The sequence below is a fragment of the Thunnus thynnus genome, chromosome 21 (assembly GCF_963924715.1).
Source record: "Thunnus thynnus chromosome 21, fThuThy2.1, whole genome shotgun sequence".
Lineage (NCBI taxonomy): Eukaryota > Metazoa > Chordata > Actinopteri > Scombriformes > Scombridae > Thunnus > Thunnus thynnus.
Window position 1 is genome coordinate 15,626,710 of NC_089537.1, and position 22,926 is coordinate 15,649,635.

Genomic DNA, 22,926 nt, shown 5'->3' on the forward strand with positions numbered 1-22,926 from the left:
CTTTAAACTCAGTTCAGTGTTCAAGGATCTTTGGTGTTATTTTTGAATTTGTTATCAGACACCTGTTTCATTCTCATACAGCAGTTCAGTGACCTTTATGTGTATATAAAGACAGGAACTGAGTGAGACGTGTCAGACTGCATCGTGCTGTCTAAAGACGTGCAGGAACTTGCACAGATAGACCTCAAAGGGGGTTTGAGGACCTGCATTTTTGCCCTCCTAGAGAGAAAGTGCTCCTTTTCAGGGGTGTTTTGAGTGAGACGTGTCAGACTGCATCTTGCTGTCTAAAGAGGTGATATTTCATAATGAGGAGTGCTGCAGCTTTTCTGGCGTTGCTGCTCTGTCTGTACTCGATGAGGGCTCAGGGTGAGAGTGGAGGGGTGACAGAGAATGATGTCACTCAGCAGGGCCGTGCAGAGACCTTTAGAGGGGCAGTTGCTTAAAGTTAAAAAGGGGAACATGGAACAAGATTTTAAAAACCACATACACCAACATCATTTCTAGCACAACCTGTTGAAGTATAGCAACTCATATTCAAGCAGAATGTAACATGGAATCTTACAACAAACTGCATCATACTATATCATTGTCCCCCACCTGATGAAACAAAGGTCCTGTCCTGTAAGGACCAAGGTTTTGTCATTGTAAGGGTTAATGAATGGCAGGATTAGCCAAAGGCTTCAAGTATTCTTGTCTGAAGGACTCAGTTTATAATGTTTGACTGAACGACATAAAAAACAATTTGCTTTCAAAAACAAAAACCCCTGAATGGTGAAAAGGCTGCATCTTTAAAGACATTTAGCATAAACATATTGTTTCTAAACAAAGAATATGCTTTTGATATGATGACAATCTCTGATCCAGACATAACATATAGCTCTTCAAATCCCATAATTACAAAGAAATAAAAAAAACAATAAAACTACAAGACATACAACAACTGGGATGGAAAGGGGAGAATCTTTAAAGACTATAAAATACAGCTAAAAATAACAGAGAGGCAGAGTTCAAAAGTAGTGCAAGAGACAGTGAGACAAAATCAGCTGCTACAGTCTTATCTTAAAACAAACTAAACCGCAAAAATATTTATAAATGCTTGGACTCCATTTGCTGTATTTCAGAACATGGTTGAAATACCTTATTGGATGTTTTAATTGTTTTTTAAAATGAAGATGTCACTGAATAAAGACTCAACTTTGTAGGATTCTTTAATATACATTTTTCCAACCAAAATGAGAACAAAATGAATTGTGATTATTTGCCACTGGATGTTTTTCTGATATATACAGTACTTTTCTGCTACTTCTACTTCTAGTCAGCACATCTTCAAGGTTTAAAACAATAAGAAACATCCACTGAGCTGCGATGTGTCATTTTCAGTTTTTCCAAACATGCTTGTCAGGAATGTGAAAATAGTCTCCCAAGTATTTAAATATTTACACAGAGATTTCTTTTTTTTTTTGCTGGTGTCTCACCTATTTCAACCATTTAACAGCTTGTGAAAACATCATGATAATAGAGTTGTTGTGTAGTGTTACTACCTGTATTAAAGGATTTGTTAGTCCTTTTATAGCAGGTTTCAAATTTGTGCTTTGACTTTTGTTTGTTATGATGTCCTTTACTTTACATTTGGATAACAGATTATGCCTTTAAAAATATTTACCAGAACAGTAATGTATCTATATACAGCTGTAAGTTTCTTACCAGTTTTCCTGCTTTGAATGTGTTCATGTCTCTCCATCACCTGACACCTGGGCTGCTTCTATGTGTTTCTCTTTCCTCCTTTAACTGTTTCTTTCAATCTTGAATCAGTTGTGTCTTCTTTACTCTCTCCTTGTTTTTCTTTCAACACTTTTACATCCTGCAATTCTTCCTCATTTCTGTCTCATCTCTCCTGATTCTTTCACTCACTCTGGAAATGTAAAAAGCTTCCTTTTAAAAGTCTGACAGAGCATGAAGCAGAACTTTAACTTGTATGGTGTTAATTACAGTAATTGTGGACAAACAATACATCAGCAGTAAAGCTATCCAAACTATCAAGCTAACGTTACATTAACATTACTGCAAAGTAAATAACATTAATATTATTATATTCTGCCCCCTGCACCTACCAGTCACTCAGACAGAGGTTCAGTCTGAGATCCTGGGTGTTAAAACAACCAGTGATCAGACTAACATCACCCCTGATATCTGGGCTGAGCTGAAGGAGCTGAGAGACATGATGATCCAACACAAGGTGGAGCTGAGGAACAGCAAGAGCAAGATAGAGAAGCTGGAGCAAGAGAATACAGGTGAGTGCATTAATGTGAGTCACACAGGGCTTCACACATTCATGCAATGTTTGTATATTATTGAAATGACTGTTCTGAGTATTTTATTGCTTTAGTTGCAGCTCATGCAGCACAACTGTCTGTCATGTTGGTCCAAACTAACAACCAGAGGTTTTATATGCCCACATCTATTTATATGGGATTTGATCCACCCATGTAACTTTTATATCAGCTTTATGGTGGATATACTGTATATTTCCATTTTTTGTTTTTTAATTTGACCAGAGACTATCAGCCATCAGCCATTTATGTATTTAGCAGAGACAAGTTCAATATGAGATTTTATATCTGGCTGTTGATCAGTTATTAATCTGCTTATTAATTTTGCCTTCTATTGCAGATCTTCTGGTCAGAGTAACAGCGTGTGAAAATAAGAGCACAGGTTGGCCTACATAGTGATCATGTAAAAAACTTGAAACCTGCTGACCATAAATATACTTCATAATAATATTAATGTTAAATATGTTCACATGTGTGCAACACATGTCTGAGTCTGAGAAAACAAACCCATACACACAAAGATATCAGAGACTGAAATCCCACTTATCATCTGTTTAGTTCTGATGAGGATCTGATGATCATTCAACATTAAAGGTTCACAACTTTTCGAAGCTGTCTTAAAACAACAGTCAGGTGTCTATATGAACAGTGAAAGAGGTTTTCCTCACTGTAATCATTCCTCCTGTTCATACTGGATATTAAAAGATCCTCTTCAAATGTGCTTTCAATGTAAGTGATGGAGGCCAAAAGTCATTTTGTGCAGAAATGCATTTAAAAGTTGATGTGAAGCTTAAATGAAGCTTCAACAGTCTGAGTTAGTCATATCAAGTGGATATCTGCCACATTTGCAGTGTTTTTAGCATCAAATTCCCTCTTTGTTTTTCCTCACACAGTGTTTCCCTGTTGAGCTATAGTGGAAGTATAGTAACAAAAAGAGGAACTTTTGCACTAAAAGACTGTAATGTTGAAAGAGATCTACTTGATTTGACTCATTTGGACGGCTGAAGCTTCATATTAGCTTCAGAGAAACTTTTCAATATATTTTTGCACAAAAGGAGGCTTGTGGATTTTGGTTCCCATCAATTACATTATAAGTGCATTTTGAAGGGATCTTCTAATGTTCAGTATGAACAGGAATATTTAATGTTCGTAAGGGCACCTGACTGTTGTTTTAAGAGAGACTTGAAAGATTGTGAACTCGTCCTTTAATGTTGTTATTTTGAAGGAAAGAACATCATTCTAACTTGTTGATTGCTTTAAACTCAGTTCAGTGTTCAAGGATCTTTGGTGTTATTTTTATATTTGTTATCAAAGACACCTGTTTCATTCTCATACAGCAGTTCAATGACCTGTTTTACGTGTATATATAGACGGGAAGTGAGCGAGACGTGTCAGACTGCATCTTGCTGTCTAAAGAGGTGATATTTCACAATGAGGAGTGCTGCAGTTCTTCTGGCGTTGCTGCTCTGTCTGTCCTGGACGAGGGCTCAGGGTGTGAGTGGAGGGGTGACAGAGAATGATATCACTCAGACAGATGTTCAGTCTGAGATCCTGGGTGTTAAAGCAACCAGTGATCAAACTAACATCACCCCTGATATCTGGGCTGAGCTGAAGGAGCTGAGAGACATGGTCATCCAACACAGTCTGGAGCTGAGGGAGATGGAGCAAGAGAGTACAGGTTCATTCACATAGTGCTAAATCAGATTCATGCAATTTTCACATATTATACATTTTAATGTCATTTTACACTTGACTGCTGATCGACTGTAAACCTTTCATAATAGTAACTATAAATGTGTTCACAGATTTGAAGGCCAGATTGAACACTACTGAAAATGTGGTGGAGGAGCTCAAGAGGGAGAACACCGGTAAGCTGCAAAACACACAGCTGCCAGTTTATTATATACACATACAGGTATTTCGAGAAGCTAGAGCAAGAGAATACAGGTTCATTCACATAGTGCTAAACACATTCATGCACTGTTCACATATTCATTACTTTTAGGACTAATTTACTGCTTTTATTCCAGCCGTAAAATCCAGACTGACAGCCAGTGAAAACAAGAATGCAGGTAGATATTTACATTTTATTAAATCATATATAATTAATTCATGTTTGTGATGCTTTTCCTGTCAAGCTCAAGAGTTAAATGTAACCAAATCTTTAAGGTGTTTACTGAGATTAATATCTAGGATTCAAAATGAACCTCTTGGTAAAAAACGTTAAATGTATTCACAGTTTTGGAGGCCAGAATTAATACAAGTGATAAGAAAGTGGAGGAGCTCAAGAGAGAGAACACAGGTAAAAAAAAAAAAAGTCACAAGTAAAAATGCCCTTTTATGTTAGAAAACATGTTGTTGTTTTAAACTACAAGATGTGTAGGCCAAAAAGTGATGAAAGAGGAGTAAAAAGATCTATTTAGCAGAAAAAGTTTGACATATTGATAAAAAAATTTACATGTGGATGTTAATCTTCATTTATTTCCTACTCTATTGCAGATCTTTTGGTCAGAGTAACAGCTACTGAGAATAAGAATACAGGTAGGCCTACATAGTAATCAAGGAAAAATGTGAAACTGCTAACCATAGTTCTTCTTTACAGTAAGAGTTTTAAATGTATTTACAGTGTTGGAGGCCAGAATGAATGCCAGTGAAAATTTGGTCAAGGAGCTCCAGAGAGGTAAGCTTAAAAAAATCAAAATGTGAAAACTGAGTATATTATGTTGGCAATGAGAAAATATTTAGTGAGGTTAAGATAAAGGTAAGTTTCATTAATGATGTTTTGGTGGGAACACTTTAAACATCACAGAGCACAGGTAATCTACAAAAAAAAAAAAAAAAAAAGGCAAAAATAGCATCATATGATAGAAATATAAACATATTTAGTGAGAAAATGATGAAAATAAAAGGTTCATAATAAAGTTTTTGTTAAAAATGTTACAGTTTTGGAGGCCACAATAAACAGCAGTAAAAATCTAGTTTTATTCATGCATTTTTCACATATTACCAATTTTCATGTCATTTTACACTTGACTGTTGATCGACTGTAAATCTTTCATAATAGTAACTAGAAATGTGTTCACAGATTTGGAGGCCAGATTGAACACTGCTGAAAACATGGTGGAGGAGCTCAAGAGGGAGAACACTGGTAAGCTGCAGAATCCACAGCTGCCAGTTTATTAGATACACATACATGTATTTCAAGTTCCAGTTATGTAGTTGACCTCCTTTACAATAAAAATGATGAATGTGTTCACAGCGCTGGAGGCCAGAATGAGCTCCAATGAGCTCCAGGTGGAGGAGCTCAAGAGAGAGAATGCAGGTGAGCTGCTTATATCATTATTAAAAAGTCAAAATGTCATATTATGGTAGCAGTGAGAATGGCAACGGTAAATCGAGGGTCATCCTCTGTGCAGCAGGATGCAGAGTGACATGAATACAGTTATTAAATGAGGCAGATGTGACATTTTGCAGCTGTTACTGATGTGAGAGGAAAATATTCTCTCTATGTGTGTCTTCCACATTCACACAGAACGACCAAAGGTGGCGTTTTCTGTCGGCCTTACTGACGCAGGAGCAGTTGGACCCTTCACTACTGACATCACACTTAAGTTCAGTAAAATTTTCACCAATATCGGCCAGGCTTATAACCCATCTACAGGTACATATACCTCTTTCACCTTCTCACACTGGTTTTATTTGAATTATTACATGGTCTTATAGATTTATGATCCCTTTTTTTGGAATTGCCTTTTCATGCATAACTTTTAGTTGTCCAAGTGTTGAATATCTCTCATGAAATTGTCTGTCTCACCATTTTTCACATTCTTTTCTTTGTTTGTATTTCTTGTCTTCTTAGTAGGCTAGTTCTGGGTTGGAAGCTCTTATAAAGCTCTTTCAGATAAAGTATGTTATACTGGGATATACATGATGAAGTATTATGTAGCTATTTTTATTCTATTTGGCAGTTTTTTTTTATTTTAATGGGTGCTTCTGTGAAAGCTTTGATAGTTCTCACTTGTATTTGGTTTGGTTTGTGTTTTCACTCAATTGACTCCTTGATTAGATTTCTAACACCAACTAACATAACGGATTTGGCAACAAATTCCCAGAGTTAGACACACACCTATAGAGCCTGACAAAATTAATTAAAAGACTGAATCCTCCTTTTTTGCAGGTATCTTTACAGCACCAGTCAGAGGAGCCTACTACTTCAGAGTCACCTGGTTTGAAATACGGACTTCAAATTGGATAGGTATTTACTTGTATCACAATGACAAGAGAATTAATGGTAGTTTCGATGCAAATGATGACACTGGTTTTATCACTGTGTCTAATGGATTTGTTCTTCAAATGGAAAAGGGAGATGTGATCTACATGGTTCTCTGCTCAACCTTCGGTGTTTTTGATGATTATGAAAATCGTACCACTTTTAGTGGATTCCTACTTTTTCCTATGTGAGGTCTGCTGTAAAAACACCCACAGTTGATTGCATGAAGTCTCAATGTTACAATATTAAAAATATGAAATCCAAATAATCTGTTTGTGTGTGTATTTTTGTCTGTTTACATGAACAAGACACAGGATGAAAAAGTTCTCTACTGACAATATCAAACAACCTCTCCACAGTTTAAAAAACAAGTTACATTTTAGTGTTTGTTTGTTTTTGTTTTTTTTTTAGGAAAAAATAAAAATAAAAATAATACTAAACCAAACCCATCCTGCAAAACCTGCAAATGCATCCAAACCCAAACAGATCACGCCCTCTACTTATTTATTTTTATTTCTTTTAAATTTTTTCTTTCCTGTCTTCACATGCTGTCCCCTGTTACCTATCTGTGTCCTTTTATGTTTTGTAAACCAATATCATCTCTTGTTGTCTTTGTATTAATTAGTATGTCCATATTGTCTATATATGTATGCACTTATCAGTGAATAAAAAAACATTCTAGTGTTAATGAATATGAGGAGGATGTTATATGTAAAAAAAATAATTTCACAAAGCATTTTGAAGAAAAGTACAACTCCTGTAGTAGCGACAATATTCTATGACTCCATACACAACTGTTTTATGAAGCGAGAACACAGCAACCTTATTGTGAAAAATGTTACAGTTTTGGAGACCAGAATAAATACCAGTGAAAATGTGGTTGTGGAGCTCAAGAGAGACATCATGGGTAAGCTACAAAAACATCATTAAAAAATAAAAATTGCATATAATTTCTCTCTCTCTCTCTCTCTCTCTCCTCACTCTCCTGTGCCTGTGTTGGACGCTCTAAAGGTACGTTGCTTCTCTCCTGCACTCCCTTAATTCTATCCTTTAGCGTTTAGCTCGTTAGCTGGCTGAGTCTACAGCTGGTGTAGATGGACGTCACCACCAGCTGATTGGAGTCGCTGCTGTTTTGCTGTTTGCTGTGTCTCCGCTGCTGCTCCGTGTGCTCAATGTACACCCGCTGCTGCCGTGCTGTTGCCACAGCTTCGCTTGGTCCCCGACTGTCTCTCGGCTGGTTGGCTGCCTCTCTCTCCCTCTGTCGCCGTACTTGCTGCTGTTTGCTGCATCGCTGGGGGCTTCCACGGTGGCGCTGTTAGGGTGGCGTTAGGCCGCCTTGCCGTTGACTCTAAACACCTGAGCTGTGTGTGGGACTAACTCTTTTTTTTTTTTTTTTTAATGTTATTTATCGTGTGAATGTGTCGAGTTAATCTTTTGTTTATCTTGGTTAATTTGGTTTAGCCCCCCCCCCCGTTGGTAACTGTTATTTCCTTTCAGTGGCTGCAGGCCGGTGGTGGTGGTGACCCTCCCTTTTGTGTGCAGTGTCTTCCCTGGGATCGCAGTTGATTTTCACAATGTGTGTGTGTGTCTGGGTGTTTGAGTTTTACTTTTTTTATTTTTTTTTAAATTTATTTTCCCCCCCTTCTGGTATGAATGTGTTGTCATTTTAAATTGTATTTATAATAAAGTGTACCATTTTGTAAGTATCTGGAACCACGTTTTCTCTTGCCTCCAGTAAACAAACCTGTGTCCTATTGATAATGGTGATAATGCTTTGGGTGAAATTCCCAAGGTGGCGTTGTCTGGCAACTTAACTGATTGTGTTAATATAACTCCGTTGAGCGCTGCGGCGACATGTTGTAAAGAGGATTATCAAACTAAGACTAAAGAAATGTCTCAATGTTTTAGACAAAGGAGATATGACCAGACACTCATTGATCAAACTGTTGGAAAAAGCTAAGTGTGGATAGGAAGAATTATTAAATCCTCCCCCTAAACACACTGAATACTGTACGGCATCTATGCAAGTCAAACAGATTATAAGCAAACACTGGAAAATCCTAGAATGTGACCCAAATTTGAATCATTTGTCATCCTCTAGACCTCATTTTTGCTTCAAAAGAGGCAGAAATGTCAGAGATACTGTTGTCAGATCTATGTATAAGGAATCTGCACAAACTAATTGGCTTTCTCAACAAGTGTATGGAAACAATAGATGTGGAAAATGTACACACTGTTCAAACACATTTGATACCAAGACATTTAATCACCCTCATACAGGAAAAACATATGATATAAAAGAATTCACTAACTGTCTTTCTACACATGTCATTTACATCTTGAAATGCCCATGTGGCTAATGTATGTAGGCCAAACAAAGCACCATCTCAAACTGAGAGTTTCTGATCATAAGGCTGCCATTAGAAATGGAAATGTGGTTTAGGCCATTGTTAGACACTATAAGGAGAAAAACCCTTGGGTCAGCTACTTCCCTCAAATTTATCAGCATTGAAAGAGTGTGACCCAGTCCAAGAGGTGGTCATTTGATTAACCAGTTCTTAAGAAGGCAACTAAATGAAACACAGGATTTGAGTTATTTTCTGTGATTTGTTAATATTAACTTGTATCGCTACACAGGCTATTGGACTATTAGGGAGAGATGAACCACTAGGCAGTCACCTTTCCCATTTAGTGATGTAGAGGGACAGCTGTAGATCGATCATCCTGTTCACAGGAGATAGTCTTTCTAATGAAGTTTAAATTATGTAAAATTCTTGTAACTCTGTAATATTAATCATGTCATGTTTTTTCGAAATATGTACTTTTATTGTCATGCCCTTTGTAAAATGCTCACTTTTAAAAGATGAAGACAGTGATAATAAGTCATGTGACTCAGTTGTATTCATCCCACCTGTGAGTACTCATGCAATTGTGCTGAGTGAACCTGAAGAAGCTACAGGCGAAACGCGTTGTTCGCTCCTAATAAAATCACAGTAAAGTCATCTCAGTGTGCGGTGGTTCATTTTAATTTTCACATAATCTAATTTTAATTTAATTTGAATTTTATTACTTTGTTTGACAAGGACAGTGCATATTAATAACAATTCTGAAAATATGCCAGAGTTAGCGAGAAAGGCTAATTTTCATCTGTTGTCCTGGGCAGGCAAAGAGTTGGAAGCACAAATATTACGAATAAAAGCTTTGAAAATACAATCAACAATGAAAGCGGTGAAAATATACCGATACAAACAAGCCTGCATTACATAGAGACAAGAAACACAGGTCTTCAGACACAAAATCAACAATGGCATGACAACACATAAAACAAATAGCATGACAACACAATGTTAGGACTGGTAAAGTGTGGATATTACATACAAAGCTTATGATAAACAAGAGCAGCTCTTACACTAAGCATAAATAATGACAAGACATCAAAGAACACAAAAACACCTCATTGTTCTAGTGTTCACAAGTTTGATTTTTAACCCTTAGATGCATACGTGGGTCAAAAATGATCCGATGAGGTTGTTTTCTTGAAATATCTTCGTAATGAAAAATTGTTATCATTTCATATTCCAGGTATTCCTCAAAAAACATGTTTTTGATATAATGCCATTTACATTTTTAACTTACCTTTTATACATTTTAAGAAATTGTAGTTTTTGTACTACTACCCCAAGCTTCCATAAGTGGGTCAAAAATCACCCGCATGCATTTTCTATGGAATCCAATGGGAACCTTTGATTCTTATCAACTGTGGCTGTCAGGAATAAATTAACTGTGGACCACACAGACTATCAGAAGTGTCACCCCTCAGGAAGATTATTTTACACAGCAAGAGCTGATACGTGTAAGTATTATCTTCATATAATATTGTGTGTGTGTCTTTCATGACTGTTATTATTTATCAACAAATTAGCCTACTTTATAACTAGCCAACACTAGCTAGCTAACTAAGATAGCTAACATTACTATATGTATTGTCTGTGTGTGTGTGTGCGTGTCATTCATGATTGTTGTGTGAAAGAGTATGTTATTATTTATCAACAAATTAGCCTACTTTATAACTAGCTAACACTAGCTAGCTAACTAATTTAGCTATCATTACTATATGTAGTGTGTGTGAGTGTATTTATTTATATAGCTACATATCGATCTATTGAAAACATTACTCTTATGTTTCCTCATCCAAGGTGTCATGGCTGCTAGATAAAACAGGGAAAAGAGAGAGGAACTGTCAATGACTGGACAGTTACACTCATACAAACAAACACACACACACACACACACAATGGATGTTCACATTTTTCTATTGCTGTTCTGGGTAATTTTCTTTTTCAAAAATGTTAAGTGAAAAATAAAGATATTTCAAACATGAAATCATTCTTGTGTGGACCTAAATATAATACTAAATATTATACAAGTGATTATTCTTAACCAAAATGACAAAAATGGCATAAAAACACATTGATTCTAATATGGGTCATTTTTGACCCACTTATGGAAGAGTGTAGGGTCCAGTCACTCGTGCATCTAAGGGTTAATGAACCAGGCTTTTAATGTTGTGGTGAATGAATGGTAGTTGGCACAGTTTCTTATGTATTGTGGTAAATTGTTCCAATCTTGTGATGCTCTGACAGAAAAAGCAGATTGGCCAAAACTACTTTGTCTTCGTGGAATAAGACAATCTCCTCTAGTTGTTGCTCTGGTAGTTCGGCTTGTTTTTAATGTGATGTAAGTACAGAGTGGTGGAGGAGCTGTATTGTGTAATACCTTGAAGACAATACACAGTCTACTGTATTTAACCATGTTTTCCCAGCTTAATAAGTTGTGCTTTTTCAAATATTGCAATGATGGTATCCTTGTGGCTTCATGTCTAGAGTTTTTATTGTTTGTTTGTACAGAGATTCTATTGGCTTTAGCGTGGTTTTATTGACATGTCCCCAACTTGTCAGACAGTACGTGATGTGTGGGAAGATCATTGTGTTCATGAACACTTTTGCTGCATTAATGTCTATATATGTCTATTTAACATATCCCCTCTTTTTCAGATCTTTTGGTCAGAGTAACAACAACTCAGAATAAGAATACAGGTAGGCCTACATAGTAATCAAGACAAAATGTGAAAACTGCAGACCATAATCCTATTTCACAATAAAAGTGATAAATGTGTTCACCGTGTTGGAGGCTAGAATGAGCTCCAGGTGGAGGAGCTCAAGAGAGAGAATGCAGGTGAGCTGCTTAAATCATTATTGAAAGTCAAGATGCTGCTATCAGCATCAAACTGACTGCAGTGTCACTATATTGTGTGGTTGAAAAGCAGTATGTCAGTGAGGAAAATATTTTACAAACAAAAGATGCAGTTACATTTCTCAGAGACTGCACATCAGTGACGTTTTCAATATGCACATCTTCCACATTTATACAGACTGACCAAGGGTGGCGTTTTCAGTTGGTCTTACTGATGCAGGATCAGTTGGACCCTTTGATACTGAAATCGCACTTAGGATAAGTAAAGTCTTCACCAATGTCGGCCAGGCCTACAACCCAACTACAGGTATTCAGCTCTTTTATATCCAGTTTTCAGTACTGATGTGAGGAGAAGTTCTGACCCCTCACTGATTTTCTCCTCTGATGCAGGTATCTTCACAGCCCCAGTCAGAGGAGCCTACTACTTCAGATTCACCTTGTGGGACAACCATAGTTCAGCTTGGATGGGTGCTAATCTTTATCACAATGACAAGAGAATCATGTACAGTTTAGACGGCAATGACAGCATTGGATATGTCACTGTGTCTAATGCTTTAATTCTTCAACTAGAAAAGGGGGGCGTGATCTACACGACTCTCTAGTCAGACTACGTTGTTGCAGATGAGAGTGACAATCCCACCTTTGATGGTTTTCTGCTTTTCCCTCTGTGAATGCAGCTGTAAAGTACCCACAGTTAATATTACACAGTTTCAACATTACTATGTTAAAAAATATAAGCATTTATAAAATCAAAATGACTGTTCTGTGTTTTTGTCTGGTTAGATGAAGAAGACTTAACAAGTCATATAACATTCTCACCTAAACCATAAAAGAAATACATTTTATAAAGAAGTTAACTTTAACTGTTAAACCCATGTTAGTGAATGTATCACATCTTGCCTGGACTTTGTTTGTTTTTCTGGACTTTTTGTGTTCTTTGGGGTTTCCTGTGTTTCACTTCTGTTGTCAGTCCTTCTGGTCATATGATTTTGCTTGTTATTATTTGGGTGGTGGGTTAGAGGACTGCATTATTTAGTTTATAGTGTTGTGTACTTAAGCTTATGTAATTCTGGGATGGTTTAATTTATGTTGGGTTGTGATTTAGAGTATTGTATTTTCTGGGTTTTGGTTTTCTGTTGCTCTGTGTTTCCTTGTGTGTTCATGTACTCTTCCACACTTGCCCTGCATTAGTCCTGCCCTGCTCTATTTGCCCCACACCTGCCCTGTTAGCCTCATCAGCCCTGCCCTGCTCCCTGTGTTTCCTGAGCCAATCGGCTCTCTGTCTGTTCACTCCCCTCTCCTGAGTTCTCCACCCATCTCCCCACCTGCACCTCATCTCCTCGTTAGTTCAGTTACTTTGTAAGTCCTGGTTTTCTGTTCAGTATTTGTTGGATCATTTGTTTTGCCCTGTTCAGCTTTTTCTGTGTTGCCCTGTTCTGTCCTTTACTGCTTTGAGAATAAAGAAGATCTTCGTCAACTCTGCATGCCGGTCTCTGCATTTGGGTCCATTCCTGCTATTCTACACTCCATGACAGAATGACCACAACCCCCACAGTGACACTCTGTGGATCCATCTATGCACCTTAGAGCTTTATATAGTGCAGTAGAGTCTTTACATATTTGGACAGTACATGTTTTTTGTTGTGTTGGCTTTGCTCTGCAGCAGTATTTGCAATAAATTCTTTAAAAACACACATTAATACACATCAGATGAACCATGACCCAGTTGTAGCCCTTTACAACCTGAGTCTGGGAAACAAACATACACACTTTTGAAAGATCAAAGACTGAAATTGCTCTTATCAACGATTTAGTTCTCATGATCATTCAACATTAATGTACTGTAGTTTTTTAAGGATTCACTACAAATGATTTTAAAGAATATCATTCTAACTAGTTGTTTGCTTTAATTTCAGTTCAGTGTTCAAGGGTCTTTGGTGTTATTTTTACATTTGTTATCAGACACCTGTTTAATTCTCATACAGCAGTTCAGTGACGTTTATGTGTATATAAAGACAGGAGCTGAGGGACACGTGTCAGACTGCATCTTGCTGTCTAAAGAGGGAGGTACAGGCACTTGCACAGATAGACCTCAAAGGGGGGCTTGAGGACCTGCCCTTTTGGCCTTCTAGAGAGAAAGTTCCCCCTTTCAGGGGTGTTTTTTTTTAAATAGATAAATAAATTCTTGTTATTCCTGCTACATCCAGTGTGAGACAACAATATACTCAGTATCTCATCTTGTTTCTGAGTGTCACTGACAGAGAATTTATATTAGTGTATGTTAGTGTTAATATTTTACCGTGAGGTAAAGTGACTGTATGTGACAGAACGTGGAACGTGTGTGGCGCTAACATTCAGTGTGGGGAGGGGGACTATTATTGTCATCACACATCCAATGCAAAATGACTATGGATACTGTCATGTAACATGTTTCTCCAAGTTGTTTAAGTCAGTCATAAAGTTGTGAAAAAGGTTTGCATCTTTATCCCCCAAAAGCTACAAGATAACAACGATGTAATTCACTTAAGAAAAACAACGAAATTAAGGGTGAATCAGTAGTGGTAGTGAGGAAGCCCGTTTGTAATCCTCATCCTTGCTTGGCAAATGTGCAACGGATTAAGGCTGGATGCACTGATTAGACTAGGTCAAGCCTCACTTTTTCAATTATCCTGGATTTCTGAATTCTGCTTTTGTGCAACAGCCCTCAGGAACAAAGACCATGAATACAGGAAAAAACTCAGAACATACACAGCACAAAAGCAGACGACTTGACAAAGACCAAACTGAAAACTGGACTATGAGTTCACAGAGTGTGATTGCAAACTAGACACAGGGAGGGAAATGAGACACAGGTGAAACAGATGAGGTTATCAAACACAGGAAGTAAAGGTGACAAGACACAAGGAGAAAATATTTCAAAATAAAACAGGAACTAAAGTAAACAGACAACAGGTGACACAACACACGGGCAGACTGGGAGCAGATGAACTGGGGAAGACACTAGGAACAGGGCTGGGCTAACCAGGGTGATGCAGGGCAGGTGAGAGGAGGTGCACATAAACACAGGAGGAACAGACAAGGGAAATAGAGAAAGAAATGAAACCAGGCAACATAAATGCAACACTGAAACTCAAGAGAATAAAATACAAAAAGAGTCCAAAAACCACAGAAAAAATCCAGGTAGGACGTGACAATGTCTATATATGTCTATTTAACATATTCATTTTTCCCATCTATTGCAGATCTTTTGGTCAGGGTAACATCAACTCAGAATAAGAATACAGGTAGGCCTACATAGTAACCAAGACAAAATGTGAAAACTGCAGACCATAATCCTATTTCAGAGTAAAAGTGATAAATGTGTTCACAGTGTTGGAGGCCAGAATGAGCTCCAATGAAAACGAGGTGGAGGAGCTCAAGAGAGAGAATGCAGGTAAGCTGCTTAAATTATTATTGAAAGTCAAAATGCTGCTATCAGCATCAAACTGACTATAGTGTCACTATATTGTGTGGTTGAAAAGCAGTATGTCAGTGAGGAAAATATTTTACAAACAAGAGATGCAGTTACATTTCTCAGAGACTGCACATCAGTGATGTTTTCAATATGCACGTCTTTCACATTCACACAGACCGACAAAGGTGGCGTTTTCAGTCGGTCTTACTAACATAGGACATGTTGGACTGTTTGATACTGAAATCACACTTAAGTTAAGTAAAGTCTTCACCAATATCAGCCAGGCCTACAACCCAACTACAGGTATTCAGCTCTTTTATATCCAGTTTTCAGTACTGATGTGGGGAGAAGTTCTGACCCCTCACTGATTTTCTCCTCTGATGCAGGTATCTTCACAGCCCCAGTCAGAGGAGCCTACTACTTCAGATTCACCTTGTGGGACAACCATAGTTCAGCTTGGATGGGTGCTAATCTTTATCACAATGACAAGAGAATCATGTACAGTTTAGACGGCAATGACAGCATTGGATATGTCACTGTGTCTAATGCTTTAATTCTTCAACTAGAAAAGAGGGACGTGATCTACACGACTCTCTAGTCAGACTACGTTGTTGCAGATGAGAGTGACAATCCCACCTTTGATGGTTTTCTGCTTTTCCCTCTGTGAATGCAGCTGTAAAGTACCCACAGTTAATATTACACAGTTTCAACATTACTATGTTAAAAAATATAAGCATTTATAAAATCAAAATGACTTTTCTGTGTTTTTGTCTGGTTAGATGAAGAAGACTTAACAAGTCATATAACATTCTCACCTAAACCATAAAAGAAATACATTTTATAAAGAAGTTAACTTTAACTGTTAAACCCATGTTAGTGAATGTGTCACATCTTGCCTGGACTTTGTTTGTTTTTCTGGATTTTTTGTGTTCTTTGGGGTTTCCTGTGTTTCACTTCTGTTGTCAGTCCTTCTGGTCATATGATTTTGCTTGTTATTATTTGGGTGGTGGGTTAGAGGACTGCATTATTTAGTTTATAGTGTTGTGTACTTAAGCTTATGTAATTCTGGGATGGTTTGATTTATGTTGGGTTGTGATTTAGAATATTGTATTTTCTGGGTTTTGGTTTTCTGTTGCTCTGTGTTTCCTTGTGTGTTCATGTAATCTTCCACACTTGCCCTGCATTAGTCCTGCCCTGCTCTGTTTTCCCCACACCTGCCCTGTTAGCCTCATCAGCCCTGCCCTGCTCCCTGTGTTTCCTGAGCCAATCGGCTCTCTGTCTGTTCACTCCCCTCTCCTGAGTTCTCCACCCATCTCCCCACCTGCACCTCATCTCCTCGTTAGTTCAGTTACTTTGTAAGTCCTGGTTTTCTGTTCAGTATTTGTTGGATCATTTGTTTTGCCCTGTTCAGTTTGTTCTGTGTTGCCCTGTTCTGTCCTTTACCGCTTTGAGAATAAAGAAGTTCTTTGTCAACTCTGCATGCCGGTCTCTGCATTTGGGTCCATTCCTGCTATTCTTCACTCCATGACAGAATGACCACAACTCCCACAGTGACACTCTGTGGATCCATCTATGCACCTTAGAGCTTTATATAGTGCAGTAGAGTCTTTACATATTTGGACAGTACATGTTTTTTGTTGTGTTGGCTTTGCTCTGCAGCAGTATTTGCAATAAATTCTTTAAAAACACACATTAATACACATCAGATGAACCATGACCCAGTTGTAGCCCTTTACAACCTGAGTCTGGGAAACAAACATACACACTTTTGAAAGATCAAAGACTGAAATTGCTCTTATCAACTGTTTAGTTCTCATGATCATTCAACATTAATGTACTGTGGTTTTTTAAGGATTCACTATAAGTGATTTTATAGAATATCATTCTAACTAGTTGTTTGCTTTAATTTCAGTTCAGTGTTCAAGGGTCTTTGGTGTTATTTTTACATTTGTTATCAGACACCTGTTTAATTCTCATACAGCAGTTCAGTGACGTTTATGTGTATATTAAGACAGGAGCTGAGGGACACGTGTCAGACTGCATCTTGCTGTCTAAAGAGGGAGGTACAGGCACTTGCACAGATAGACCTCAAAGGGGGGCTTGAGGACCTGCCCTTTTGGCCTTCTAGAGAGAAAGTTCCCCCTTTCAGGGGTGTTTTTTTTAAAATAGATAAATAAATTCTTGTTATTCCTGCTACATCCAGCGTGAGACAACAATATACTCAGTATCTCATCTTGTTTCTGAGTGTCACTGACAGAGAATTTATATTAGTGTATGTTAGTGTTAATATTTTACCGTGAGGTAAAGTGACTGTAGGTGACAGAATGTGGAACGTGTGTGGAGCTAACATTCAGTGTGGGGAGGGGGACTATTATTGTCATCACACATCCAATGCAAAATGACTATGGATACTGTCATGTAACATGTTTCTCCAAGTTGTTTAAGTCAGTCATAAAGTTGTGAAAAAGGTTTGCATCTTTATCCCCCAAAAGCTACAAGATAACAACGATGTAATTCACTTAAGATGAACATCAGATGAACCATGACCCAGTTGTAGCCCTTTACAACCTGAGTCTGGGAAACAAACATACACACTTTTGAAAGATCAAAGACTGAAATTGCTCTTATCAACTGTTAAGTTCTCATGATCATTTAACATTAATGTACTATAGTTTTTTAAGGATTCACTACAAATGATTTGAAAAGAACATCATTCTAAATAGATGTTGGTTCAAGGATCGTTAAAGTTATTTTTATATTTGTTATCAGACACCTGTGTAATTCTCATACAGCGGGCCAGTGACCTGTTTTATGTGTATATAAAGATGGGAACTGAGTGAGACGTGTCAGACTGCATCTTGCTGTCTAAAGAGGTGATATTTCACAATGAGGTGCACTACAGCTTTTCTGGTGTTGCTGCTCTGTCTGTACTGGACGAGGGCTCAGGGTGAGAGTGGAGGGGTGACAGAGAATGATGTCACTCAGCAGGGACAGAGCAGAGACCTTTAGAGGGGCAGTTGCTCAAAGTTAAAAAGGGGAACATGGAACAAGATTTTAAAAAACCACATACACCAACATAATTTATAGCACAACCTGTTGAAGTATAGCAACTCATATTCAAGCAGAATGTAACATGGAATCTTACAACAAACTGCATCATACTTCAAGTATTTTTGTCTGAAGGACTCAGTTTATAATGTTTGACTGAACGACATATAAAACAATTTACTTTCAAAAACAAAAACCCCTGAATGGTGAAAAGGCTGCTTCTTTAAAGACATTTAGCATAAACATATTGTTTCTAAACAAAGAATATGCTTTTGATATGATGACAATCTCTGATCCAGACATAACATATAGCTCTTCAAATCCCATAATTACAAAGAAATAAAAAAAACAAAAAACATAGACAAGACATAAAACAACTGGGATGGAAAGGGGAGAATCTTTAAAGACTATAAAATACAGCTAAAAATAACAGAGAGGCAGAGTTCAAACATAGTTCAAGAGACAGTGAGACAAAATCAGCTGCTACAGTCTTATCTTAAAAGAAACTAAACGACAAGTTCTTGGACTCCATTTGCTGTATTTCAGAACATGGTTGAAATACCTTATTGGATGTTTTAATTGTTTTTAAAATGGAGATGTCACCGAATAAAGACTCAACTTTGTAGGATTCTTTAATATACATTTTTCCAACCAAAATGAGAACAAAATGAATTGTGATTATTCACCACTGGATGTTTTTCTGATATATACAGTACTTTTCTGCTACTTCTACTTCTAGTCAGCACATCTTCAAGGTTTAAAACAATAAGAAACATCCACTGAGCTGCGATGTGTCATTTTCAGTTTTTCCAAACATGCTTGTCAGTAATGTGAAAATAGTCTCCCAAGTATTTAAATATTTACACAGAGATTTCTTTTTTTTTTTGCTGGTGTCTCACCTATTTCAACCATTTAACAGCTTGTGAAAACATCATGATAATAGAGTTGTTGTGTAGTGTTACTACCTGTATTAAAGGATTTGTTAGTCCTTTTATAGCAGGTTTCAAATTTGTGCTTTGACTTTTGTTTGTTAAGATGTCCTTTAGTTTACATTTGGATAACAGATTATGCCTTTAAAAATATTTACCAGAACAGTAATGTATCTATATACAGCTGTAAGTTTCTTACCAGTTTTCCTGCTTTGAATGTGTTCATGTCTCTCCATCACCTGACACCTGGGCTGCTTCTATGTGTTTCTCTTTCCTCCTTTAACTGTTTCTTTCTGTCTTGAATCAGTTGTGTCATCTTTACTTTCTCCTTGTTTTTCTTTCAACACTTTTACATCCTGTAAATCTTCCTCATTTCTGTCTCATCTGTCCTGATTCTTTCACTCACTCTGGAAATGTAAAAAGCTTCCTTTTAACAGTCTGACAGAGCATGAAGCAGAACTTTAACTTGTATGGTGTTAATTACACTAATTGTGGACAAACAATACATCAGCAGTAAAGCTATCCAAACTATCAAGCTAACGTTACATTAACATTACTGTAAAGTAAATAACATTAATATTATTATATACTGCCCCCTGCACCTACCACAGACAGAGATTCAGACAGAGGTTCAGTCTGAGATCCTGGGTGTCCCATGTAACTTTTATATCAGCTTTATGGTGAATATACTGTATATTTCCATTTTTTGTTTTTTAATTTGACCAGAGACTATCAGCCATCAGCCATTTATGTATTTAGCAGAGACAAGTTCAACATGAGATTTTAAATCTGGCTGTTGATCAATTATTAATCTGCTTATTAATTTCGCCTTCTATTGCAGATCTTCTGGTCAGAGTAACAGTGTGTGAAAATAAGAGCACAGGTTGGCCTACATAGTGATCATGTAAAAAACTTGAAACCTGCTGACCATAAACATACTTCATAATAATATTAATGTTAAATATGTTCACATGTGTGCAACACATGTCTGAGTCTGGGAAAACCAACCCATACACACAAAAAGATCAGAGACTGAAATCCCACTTATCACCTGTTTAGTTCTGATGAGGATCTGATGATCATTCAACATTAAAGGTTCACAACTTTTCTGTCTTAAAACAACAGTCAGGTGTGTATATGAACAGTGAAAGAGGTTTTCCTCACTGTAATCATTCCTCCTGTTCATACTGGATATTAAAAGATCCTCTTCAAATGTGCTTTCAATGTAAGTGATGGGGGCCAAAAGTCATTTTGTGCAGAAATGCATTTAAAAGTTGATGTGAAGCTTATATGAAGCTTCAACAGTCTGAGTTAGTCATATCAAGTGGATATCTGCCACATTTACAGTCTTTTTAGCATCAAATTCCCTCTTTGTGTTTCCTCACACAGTGTTTCCCTGTTGAGCTATAGTGGAAGTATAGTAACAAAAGAGGAACTTTTACACTAAAAAGACTGTAATGTTGAAAGAGATCTACTTGATTTGACTCATTTGGACGGCTGAAGCTTCATATTAGCTTCAGATAAACTTTTAAATATATTTTTGCACAAAAGGAGGTTTGTGGATTTTGGCTCCCATCAATTACATTATAAGTGCATTTTGAAGGGATCTTCTAATGTTCAGTATGAACAGGAACATTTTAATGTTCATAAGGGCACCTGACTGTTGTTTTAAAAGAGACTTGAAAGATTGTGAACTCGTCCTTTAATGTTGTTATATTGAAGGGAAGAACATCATTCTAACTTGTTGATTGCTTTAAACTCAGTTCAGTGTTCAAGGATCTTTGGTGCTATTTTTATATTTGTTATCAAAGACACCTGTTTCATTCTCATACAGCAGTTCAGTGACCTGTTTTACGTGTATATAAAGACGGGAACTGAGCGAGACGTGTCAGACTGCATCTTGCTGTCTAAAGAGGTGATATTTCACAATGAGGAGTGCTGCAGTTTTTCTGGCGTTGCTGCTCTGTCTGTCCTGGACGAGGGCTCAGGGTGTGAGTGGAGGGGGGACAGAGAGTGATATCACTCAGACAGATGTTCAGTCTGAGATCCTGGGTGTTAAAGCAACCAGTGATCAGACTAACATCACCCCTGATATCTGGGCTGAACTGGAGGAGCTGAGATACGTGGTGATCCAACACAGTCTGGAGCTGAGGAAGATGGAGCAAGAGAATACAGGTTCATTCACATAGTGCTAAATTAGATTCATGCAGTTTTCACATATTATACATTTTAATGTCATTTTACACTTGACTGTTGATCGACTGTAAACCTTTCATAATAGTAACTAGAAATGTGTTCACAGATTTGAAGGCCAGAATGAACACTACTGAAAATGTGGTGGAGGAGCTCAAGAGGGAGAACACCGGTAAGCTGCAAAACACAAAGCTACACATACGTGTATTTCAAGTTCCAGTTATGTATTTTACCTCCTTTACAATAAAATTGTTAAATGTATTCACAGTTTTGGAGGCCAGAATGAACGACAGTGAAAATTTGGTCAAGGAGCTCCAGAGAGAGAACAAAGGTAAGCTTAAAAAAATCAAAGTGTGAAAATGAAACTGAATTTATTATGTTGGCAATGAGAAAATATTTAGTGAGATTAAGATAAGGGTAAGTTTCATTGATGATGTTTTGGTGGGAAAACTTTAAACATCAGAGTACACAGGTAAGGTACAAAAATCAATAAAAAGCAAAAATAGCATCGTATGATAGAAATAAAAACATATTTAGTTAGAAAATTATCATGATAAAAGGTTCATAATTAACCTTTTTGTGAAAAAAATGTTACAGTTTTGGAGGCCACAACAAACATCGATGAAAATCTAGTTTAATTCATGCAATTTTCACATATTATAAATTTTGATGTCATTTTACACTTGACTGTTGATTGACTGTAAATTTCTCATAATAGTAACTAGAAATGTGTTCACAGATTTGGAGGCCAGATTGAACACTGCTGAAAATGTAGTGGAGGAGCTCAAGAGGGAGAACACCGGTAAAAAAAAAAGAGAACATGAGTAAAAATGGCATTTTATGTCAGAAAACATTTTGTTGATTAAAACTCAATCAGATGTGAAGTCCAAAAGTGATGAAAGAAGAGTAAAAAGATCTATTTGTTGGAAACAAGTTCAACATATTGATAAAATTTTACATGCGGATGTTTAATTTATATCCCCTCTAACGCAGATTTTCTTTAAATTCAGATTTGAAGTCCAGATTGAACACTGCTGAAAACATGGTGGAGGAGCTCAAGAGGGAGAACACTGGTAAGCTGCAGAATCCACAGCTGCCAGTTTATTAGATACACATACATGTATTTCAAGTTCCAGTTATGTAGTTAACCTCCTTTACAATAAAAATGCTGAATGTGTTCACAGTGTTGGAGGCCAGAATGACCTCCAATGAAAATGAAGTGGAGGAGCTCAAGGGAGAGAGTGCAGGTGAGCTGCTTATATCATTATTAAAAAGTCAAAATGTCATATTATGGTAGCAGTGAGAATGGCAACGGTAAATCGAGGGTCATCCTCTGTGCAGCAGGATGCAGAGTGACATGAATACAGTTATTAAATGAGGCAGAAGTGACATTTTGCAGCTGTTACTGATGTGAGAGGAAAATATTCTCTCTATGTGTGTCTTCCACAT

The 22,926-nt window shown here is 37.1% G+C and overlaps 1 protein-coding gene, 2 long non-coding RNA genes and 1 pseudogene across 4 annotated transcripts; all 4 read left to right on the forward strand.

The window, feature by feature from the left end:
* Nucleotides 1-3,753: 3,753 nt before the first annotated feature.
* LOC137173393 (uncharacterized) lies at nucleotides 3,754-6,868 on the forward strand (annotated as a pseudogene).
* A 2,854-nt stretch (nucleotides 6,869-9,722) lies between these two features.
* On the forward strand, nucleotides 9,723-13,330 carry LOC137173158 (uncharacterized). Of its 2 annotated transcripts, XR_010925113.1 has the most exons (4): nucleotides 9,723-10,453; nucleotides 11,655-11,835; nucleotides 12,032-12,160; nucleotides 12,244-13,330. It is a non-coding gene; the product is annotated as an uncharacterized lncRNA (long non-coding RNA). The 2 variants fall into 2 exon arrangements; XR_010925112.1 differs by having other exon boundaries at nucleotides 11,655-12,160.
* Nucleotides 13,331-15,237: 1,907 nt separating this feature from the next.
* Nucleotides 15,238-16,785, forward strand: LOC137173246 (uncharacterized). Its single transcript, XR_010925141.1, has 2 exons — nucleotides 15,238-15,610; nucleotides 15,694-16,785. It is a non-coding gene; the product is annotated as an uncharacterized lncRNA (long non-coding RNA).
* Nucleotides 16,786-20,784: 3,999 nt separating this feature from the next.
* Nucleotides 20,785-22,585, forward strand: LOC137173803 (uncharacterized). The gene is made up of 4 exons (XM_067578880.1): nucleotides 20,785-21,459; nucleotides 21,566-21,649; nucleotides 21,746-21,808; nucleotides 22,488-22,585. The coding sequence occupies exons 1-4, from the start codon at nucleotides 21,213-21,215 to the stop codon at nucleotides 22,583-22,585; spliced, it is 492 nt and encodes a 163-aa protein (XP_067434981.1). The 5' UTR covers nucleotides 20,785-21,212.
* Nucleotides 22,586-22,926: the final 341 nt, after the last annotated feature.